We start from the raw sequence: 8,766 nt of genomic DNA on the forward strand, positions 1-8,766 counted from the left end.
CCATTCCGGTCTATACTCCAGGCGCTCCCCGTGAAAAGCTTGTCACTTGGGTAAAACCCTAGGTATTAAACTTTTGTTTGTTTTTGACCAGTCCCAGAGAGGGAGATGTGTGTGCGCCAGACACTTAACTACTGTTTGAAGTGTTAGGGGTAGATTTATTATTAATCTCAACCATAGAGTGGGAATGTCACCGACACACACAGAGCAACAAAAATCATATCTCCCGAGAGACTTCATCACCTTTTGCTGAGCCCCAGAACTTCTAACAAGAAGCGAAAACATTTCCGCCCGCTGATCAGGTTGTGGTTTTGTTTTCAAGTTCCTTTGGCCATGATGTGGGGGGCTAGGGGAAAGGATCACGCCTCTCCTTCCCCAGACAAGTGACATGGCTCTTGCTTTAGTCCTATAAATTGTGTTAAAGCCCCTAGTTCCTCTGCGTGCGCGCGTGCGCGCCTCCTGCTATTAATGACACGAGTGGATAGTTCTTTTCTCTCTCTCTAAGCTCCAGTTACCATTCTGTTCTTGCACTCCTTCCTGTTACTACGCAAAGAACTCCGGCGATTCCCTTTCGCAGATTTGATCTGAGACTGTGAGTGTGTGTATGTGTGTGAGAGAGAGAGAGAGTATATGCACCTAAAACAGATAATTGGAAAGGGTTTCCAGAAGGTGGAAAATGTCACCTGATTCACAGTGAACTTTTTAAATCTCCCCACCCCCGAACACACACACACATTAGGAGACCGCCCACCGCAGACAGCTAAGACCCCCTTATAGATTTAAAGAGAGACTGCATTGAGAGGCTGACGTTCATTCAATAGAGCGATCATAAGCAGACTGACTAGTGCTTTCTGTCTCTCTTTCTCTCTGCTCCACTAGATATTGTTTCTGTCTCTTTCACTCACTGCCATACTGAGGATGTTAACTCAGAGAATCCACCCGGGCATGCTTTTATTCCTGATGTTTCTGTGCCACTTCATGGAAGATCACACAGGACAGGGTAAGATGAGATTGTTTCTTTGTAGATGTGTTTTATTTTCTATCTTTTTCTCAATGTTTAGCTTTCGCCTGTTAAACGCCTCTCTACAAGGGACCGCAAGTTAACTATGGGGATGGGACCGCTTTGCAAAAATGTGCGGAGCTGACATTTAGAGCTATTTTTGATCAGCCCCTCAAACTGCTGTGCATAGTACAGAGAAGCGGCGATGATGACGATGATTGTTACTTATTAATTATTATTATTATTATTATTTTATTATTATTATTATTTATTATGCAGCATGAATGAACAGCAGCCCCACACAGGAACTTGCTTAGCCCCGATGTCTAAATAGGTGCTCAAAGTTTTTGTTGCAATGTAGCTTAGATTTTCCTCTCGACTACTTGGCTGCAAGGATGGTGGGTGACTTCCACGATCACAAATGACATTTTCAGACACTAATATTAGTCATTTTCCGGCTATCCTTTCAATATGTGGACCCCTCCTTCCCCCGCGCACATACTCATTTGTGAGTGAATTTCGTTGGGCTGTGAATTCTGCTGCAACTGGAGAATGTGTTTAAATACATGTCCCAGGCGAACAAAACAAACCGAAAATATAATAGCTGTCTTTTCCACGAGTGATTACTGGGTTTTTTTTCCTGATGCCGCTCCGACAACAACCTGGATGAGTTAGATTGATGGGTTTCACTGAATATTTTTTCGCTGAGCTGGATGTATAGGTTAACATTATGAAGGCAACTGTAAGCCGCTCAAAACTGACTTCTATCGTTCTTTTGATCCATGAAAACTGGTTTTCAAAATTTATTCAGTTATTGCCATGGGGGGGACGCTACCCTCCCCCTCCACCGTCTCCCCATATATATCGATCTGAGGGGCCGATCCTGCACTTCTCACTCCGGGAAAATTCCCACTGGAGTAAGGAGACCGGATCGAGCCCCTGCTGGATTAGAATCAATTGCTATTGAGTTGCTGGAGAAGTACACTGGCTATTCACGAGAGGCTCATCCCAACCAAAACTCTCCAACTAAAAAAGGGGGAGTTGCTTGGACTAATGTTCTTGGCTTGAATCCATCAACAGCAGAGATACTAGTAAAACAAATCTCTATCCGATTTAAGTGCAGTATACTTCCCTATGAAACTGTGTCGGAAGAGACGATACCTATAACTTTTGGTTTATAAACTCCCGAGTGGCCTCCTATTTCTGTGCCCCGGCATTTTGTTTACTTCGGTCACCCTTCTTTGGAGCGCAGCTAACTTGCTTCAGCAAAGAAAAGACTTTTTTTTTAAGGGAAGCAGCAAAATTTCGAGATTTCGAAAGACTTCGCGAACAGGCAAATGTTACCAATTCTTGCAGACTGTAGAATGGCCTGGATTGAAACTCTGGGCAGCTGTAAAACAATGTTGTACAGAATTTCTGAAGAAGGAAAAAAAAGTATTTGCAAGCGTGTTTTTCTTTTACTCCTGGTTTTTAATGCACATCCTTGTCAAACCTCTGTCACGTGCATGCAAGTCCCCATGGTCTACATATGGAATAAATACCTCCGAAAACTGCCTTGCCCTGTTCCGAGCTGGTTATTTAAACTGAGCTGCCTACTGCTCCAGAGTAGCTGCAGGTTATGAAATGGGACAAATAAAAGTAAACAGTCTAGTAAAAGTCAATGCAAGCCGCACGTGTTGTGTCTGGGTCACTGGTAACTGACATTGATATGGCTGGGTCTCTCTCTCCCTCTTGCTCTTGCAGCTGGGAATTGTTGGCTCCGGCAGGCAAAGAACGGCCGCTGCCAGGTCCTATATAAGACAGATCTGAGCAAGGAGGAGTGCTGCAAAACGGGCCGGCTAACCACTTCATGGACTGAAGAAGACGTCAACGACAACACGCTTTTTAAGTGGATGATTTTTAACGGTGGTGCCCCAAACTGTATCCCATGCAAAGGTGTGTTTGAAAAGTGCTCCGAATCCCTGTGTGCTGGGGATGGCGGTGGCCGGGATGGAGTCAGCAGGGGCAGCGGTGTGTCCCTATGCCACTCTCCAATTAGAATTTCAAAGCTCATCCCATAGAGTAAATGCCCTGATGCCTATTAGTGAGAAGGGGAAGGGATCTAGCCTCTGCGTGGTGGAATAGATGTGTGTGTGCAAACCAGCAGTTTGACCCTCCTTTTGGGTGGATCTTTCTCAGGACCCCACATTTTGTTTTCTGGAAGGGGCGGGGGGAAACCGTGTTCGCTCCCTTTGTGCCTTGGGGGTTGCGGGTGTTTTTGTAAACACTATTAATCCGAAGTCTGATGAGCAGACGAGGTATTAAAATGTTGCCTCTTTCTTTCCACTCCCTCCCCCCTTTAGAAACGTGTGAGAACGTGGACTGTGGACCTGGGAAGAAATGTAAAATGAACAAGAAGAACAAACCTCGGTGTGTTTGTGCTCCGGATTGCTCTAATGTCACTTGGAAGGGTCCTGTGTGTGGCTTAGATGGGAAAACCTACAGGAACGAGTGTGCTCTCCTCAAAGCCAGATGTAAAGAGCAACCCGAACTTGAAGTCCAATATCAGGGCAAATGCAAAAGTAGGTTTACAAATCTAACCAAGTCTCCCGAATACCACAGGGTGTGTCTGAGTGTGGGGAGGAGGAGCTGACGTACTTCCCCACCATAACAAGACGATGTTTCAAATGCTGAGGGACAACCACTAAACCACGCTCCACCGACAAGACCGTAGCTGAATTGAGAATCCCCCCGAGTCACGAAACACTGTGCTCTCACCAGCTTCCCTGAGCTGTGAAGGTTTTCCCCAGTGGCCTTTTTAAGAGGAAAGCTGCTGAAGACTTTGATTGTGTCATTTGTTTGATTGTTTCACATATTCACTCCCGGTATGAGGCACTGGATCTCCTGCTAATCATTGTATGTTTCCGTCTTTATTTCAGAGACCTGCAGGGATGTTTTATGTCCAGGTAGTTCCACGTGTGTGGTTGATCAAACTAATAATGCCTACTGTGTGACGTGTAATCGGATTTGCCCGGAGCCTACTTCCCCTGAACAGTATCTCTGTGGGAATGATGGAATAACGTATGCTAGTGCTTGCCACCTGAGAAAGGCTACCTGCCTACTAGGCAGATCCATTGGATTAGCCTACGAGGGAAAATGTATCAGTAGGTATCATTCTTTGGGGGTGCTTATGGGGGGAAGGGAATAGTTTTTCAAAACTAATTGTTTCACAGTTTTGTAGCGGGTTTCTGGATGCAGATTATTTCCTAGAACTGAATGTGTTGTCCAGTCCTGCAGTTTTTACTCAAGCAGAAGGGGAAATTTTGCTTGAGTGACACCTGAAAGATTTTAGGCCCCAAGGGGAGACAAAGGGTTCAATCCTTGATATCAGTGTGAGTTTTGACCCTGTTTTCAGTGGGAGCTGGAGTCAGGCCCTAAAATGTATTATGATATGTCAACAGAGTAACACAATCTCAACATTCAGCTGAACTGGGTTCTTGGAAACGTGTGTCTTCAAGAGGTCTTGGCAAACGTTATTTAATGTCAATCAGATACATCTGATAATGTTTCCCTCTTAAAAAGTTTTTGGAGTGATTGGGGAGTGCTGTTGTGGATTCAGATAAGAAAATAACCTCAAAACAACCTGGTATTTTATATGAATTGTTATTCTTAACAATGTTTGTCACCACAATATGTTTGTTTTTATCATACACATTTCAGGTAACTTCATGTCTGAAAAATTATCTTTACAAGTTAAAGATCTCAAATCTAGTTCCATTGTGATAGCATGTGGTGAATTAACATTTTAATGACATAAACAACTATTTTATAAGGTTTAGTTTGAAAAATAATCAATTTAGAAATGTTTAATTAATTGGCCAATTATAGACCTCCCATTTAAGACACCGGGGAGAGGGGATTCCCACTGATTTCAATCAGAGAAGGTCAGGACCTGGTGTCATATACAATATGCAAATTTAATTCCACCTTCCTGAGGCCAAATTCTATTGCTTTGCTCCTCCATACCTCCCTTCCCACACACAGAGACCCACTGATTTCCAAAAGCACTATGTGCTTGAGTAAAGTGAGCAGGATTTTATCCATAAACTTTATATTCATTTTCCTATGAGTTCTTGATATATGAGAAGAGAGATTCTGCTTTACTCATGTCTGGTATCTTGTATTTTTAGAAGCCAAATCCTGTGAAGATATCCAGTGCAGTGCTGGGAAGAAATGTTTGTGGGATTTCAAGGTTGGCAGAGGTCGGTGTGCCCTCTGTGATGAGCTGTGCCCTGAAAGCAAGTCAGATGAAGCAGTCTGTGCCAGCGATAACACTACTTACCCAAGCGAGTGTGCCATGAAAGAAGCAGCCTGCTCCATGGGTGTGCTTTTAGAAGTAAAGCATGCTGGATCTTGCAACTGTAAGTGAGATTTTAAACCTTGCAGACATTTAAGGCTTCTGAAGGCAATCCCTAGGTAATGAAGACTTATGCCTTTAAAAATGAGAATTTCATGTAAAGATTTCCCCTTAGAAATATATATATATATATATATATATATATATATAATATATATTATACACGTGTGTGTGATTGGTAAATTGCAACAGATAGTCAACAGTCTGTGGCTTGGACACTTTCAAGATACCTGGTTTTTGAGGAAAAGTCCTGTTATCAGCCAGGGGTTGCCCTAAGAGCATCATGCTAGCTATTTTTCCTAATTTGTTTGCTTTAGTGTGCTTCGCTGTTTGCTTTATTAACACTTGGATATAACCTAACTCCATCCAAAAAAACAAGCTTACTGTTAGCACATGGGCTGCTGTCTTAGAGCAGTTGCCTCTACTAACTTTGAATGAAGGACACAAAGCAGTTAAACCTAGAACACAAGAGCGCTTTTTATCTGATTTCAGGAATCTGCCAATAAAACCTGAGCCATTGATTCTTCAGAACTTTCTGCAGTTATGACTTCATAGCTTATGTATAAAAAACCATATTACATAACAGCAGATGCCAAAGAGCATCTCACTACAAGTCACGTAAAATGCAACGCTGTATTATGGCTGTTCAGAGGGCTTTGAAAACATGCACTGAGCTGCTTCTGCGCTGTTGTTGTCCTTATTTAAACAACAGCTCCCCTGTATTCCCCCATCTAGCCATTAATGAAGACCCCGAGGAAGAAGAGGAAGATGAAGACCCGGACTACAACTTTCCTATATCTTCCATTCTAGAGTGGTAAAACCTCCATCACTATTGGAACAGCCATTGGGCAAGAAATCAATGTCCATACTGTAAATAAGTGTATGCTTATTTATTTTGGGGAGAAAGAAAAGTATACATATAGTTGAGTCTTGTAGACATTTATTTATACTGTGTCATGTTTTATAATTTATACATAAAATGTCTGGTTGACTGTACACCTTTTTTGAAGAAATTTATTCGTTACGGGAAGAGCAGTGTTATTTATTGTGAGGTCTCTTGCTTGTAAAGTAAAGCTTTTTTTTTTTTTGTAAACTATAAAAGTCCATTCCTTAGAGCTTACCCATATGACTCTCATCTCTTCTTTTCACTGATGTTAACTCCTCTCCACTTTCACAAACTTGCATGTCAGTTTCTGTTATGTTTATTTATTGGATTTTCTTCTTACCCGTTCTGTACATAAATGATCCCTCGGGTTTTTGTTTACAAGGAATCTTGACTGACCAAAAGGCGCTGTAACTGATTTAAATGTACTTTCTGGGTGCAGTGAGACAATCTTTAAGGACACCTCTTCCACTTCACTTTTCTCTGCTTCTAATCACTTCATGTACTGACATGCTGTCAATGTGCTGAGCATTTATACTGTACTATAAGAATTCTGGACCCAAAGAAATCGAATTATGAAGGTTGTTAATAACTACATGGCTAACAATAATGAGAACAAAGTTCTTATTCTTTTTTATTTTTTGTAACATACATAAATGCTTTATCAGGTGGTTCCTTTAAGATGGTCCTGCAATACCACTTTTTAAAGTTCTTTTAAACTGTCACTAAAAGGTATATCAAAGCTTTATCAGTTCAAGTTTCTTGCTTTTCATAATACTTTTTTTCTGATGCAATTTTATATTTTCAAACATGGTGAGTTAAATATAAATTCATTTAAATATATAGTTTTGTACTTTTCTACCATGTAAATGTGCAATGTATATAAAAGTTATAATGTGTATTTGTAAATAAATGATGAGTGAACACAATAGAAAAAAATGGAATTTTCCCTGTGTGCAGTCCTCAGTTACTGGTTGTAAAGGGTTTGGGGAGATTTGTCCCTGTTATTCAGAATGGTAGTGATGGTATTAGGGGAAAGGGAATTGTGAACGGCATTGGGATGAAGTGGAGTTGTTCAAGGATACAGCTCTCAGCTGAAACTCAGTATCCACGACACTATAATTCCAGCTTGCTAAATACATTCCCTTGATCAGTGTCACCAGTGCACTGACAGCAAATAATTGTAAGTCCATATACGCTTCTGAATAAGAATAGATATAACCCCTTTTTCCTTCTCTCTATGGTAATGAGATAGGTTTGTCATTAATTGAACCTCTTTCATTTGCATCTTTCTGGGATAGTTTGAATATCTATTTACATTCCTGCTAAGTTTCAGATCCATGCCAGGTTACTAGGGCACTGTGTTGAAGCTCTATCCCTAGTCAAGGTGACAAACACAAACACTCAAAGGTGTTCCAGTTGACCAAACAAAAGTTAAAGAGAAGAACCAGAACAATAATCAGAGAACATGAAAAAAATGCAACTGGCATAATACCTCTGGAAGGTGATTTGCTTTCAGAAGTAAAGTTCACTGGGGGATTTCTTTTAATTAGCTAATACTGTATCTTATGCTCCTGGTGAATGTCTATAAAATGTCTATATTTAGAACACTGTAAACTTTATCCAGTGAACTGAGCAGGAAAAAACAATGGTAATTTCCACTAGTATTGCATGGACCAGAATCCATTTTTCAGGTAACTTCACTGGGCTATATTGTGCTCTCAACTAAGGCCCCATTCTAAGCACATACTTAAGTGCCTTGCTGAATAGGAATATATTTTAGCATGTGTTTTTGCAATTTTCTGAATCAGGGACTAAGAGAATGATTTGGCTCAATGGTTTTAAGTCTTCACTGTCCAAATACAATCACAGCTAAGGGCCAGTTCTTGCTCTCATTACTCACCACAGTACTCCCCTGTATTCCATAATATTTTAGCTCCACAATTTCCCTCTATTAGGATTAATTTAGAGAATAGTTTTCATTTGTTTGGGACATATCAATTATTCCTTTTGTAAATTAAGAAATAAAAATGATGGGTTTTTGGTTTTAAATAATGTAGAATTTAAAAATAAGAGCAGATATTTCCCCCCTCCACTTTATCCAGACAAGTAGTCCTTTTAGAAGAGGGAGGCTGGGGCAGGGTGCTAGTAAGCTGAGCAGGTTTTTGCTCCACTGAAGATAATATCACCTGGAATAGAAAAGCAGGAGGGAGGGAAATCTATCAGAAACAATGCCTGACTAAGAAGAGAAAGGCAAAAAGCCTAATGGCTGAAGAAGAAAGATATAAAGCTATATCACATAAATTTTTGCCTGACATGTGGACACCTTAGTCATCCAATGATGTAATCACTACAAACTCTTACATCTGTAACCTCTCAAGAAAAAAAAAGCATGATAATATAAGGAGAAGTAAATGTTTTAAATAGATACCTAGAGTGATCAGAGACGAGAAAGGAAATTCTCTGGAAATTCAATTAAGGTGCATCCTA

At 40.7% G+C, this 8,766-nt stretch overlaps 1 protein-coding gene across 3 annotated transcripts; it reads left to right on the forward strand.

Annotated features, from left to right (window-relative positions):
• Positions 1 to 447: 447 nt before the first annotated feature.
• On the forward strand, positions 448 to 7,195 carry FST (follistatin). Of its 3 annotated transcripts, XM_039543220.1 has the most exons (7): positions 448 to 589; positions 877 to 997; positions 2,741 to 2,932; positions 3,340 to 3,558; positions 3,916 to 4,140; positions 5,167 to 5,397; positions 6,129 to 7,189. In XM_039543220.1, exons 2-7 carry the CDS (start codon positions 916 to 918, stop codon positions 6,209 to 6,211), a joined length of 1,032 nt encoding a protein of 343 aa, XP_039399154.1. In that variant the 5' UTR covers positions 448 to 589; positions 877 to 915; the 3' UTR covers positions 6,212 to 7,189. The 3 variants fall into 3 exon arrangements, with proteins under 3 accessions (XP_039399154.1, XP_039399155.1, XP_039399153.1); XM_039543221.1 differs by lacking the exon at positions 448 to 589 and having other exon boundaries at positions 646 to 997; positions 5,886 to 7,195; XM_039543219.1 differs by lacking the exon at positions 448 to 589 and having other exon boundaries at positions 673 to 997.
• Positions 7,196 to 8,766: the final 1,571 nt, after the last annotated feature.

The sequence above is a fragment of the Mauremys reevesii genome, linkage group 6, assembly GCF_016161935.1.
Source record: "Mauremys reevesii isolate NIE-2019 linkage group 6, ASM1616193v1, whole genome shotgun sequence".
Classification (NCBI taxonomy): Eukaryota; Metazoa; Chordata; order Testudines; family Geoemydidae; genus Mauremys; species Mauremys reevesii.

Excerpts from the sequence above, each read along its gene's own strand:
- FST (XM_039543220.1), top strand. The coding sequence starts at position 916 with ATGTTAACTCAGAGAATCCACCCGGGCATGCTTTTATTCCTGATGTTT. Across the intron at positions 3,559-3,915 it reads ATATCAGGGCAAATGCAAAA|AGACCTGCAGGGATGTTTTA; the intron begins GTAGGTTTACAA and ends TCTTTATTTCAG. Across the intron at positions 5,398-6,128 it reads GCATGCTGGATCTTGCAACT|CCATTAATGAAGACCCCGAG; the intron begins GTAAGTGAGATT and ends TCCCCCATCTAG.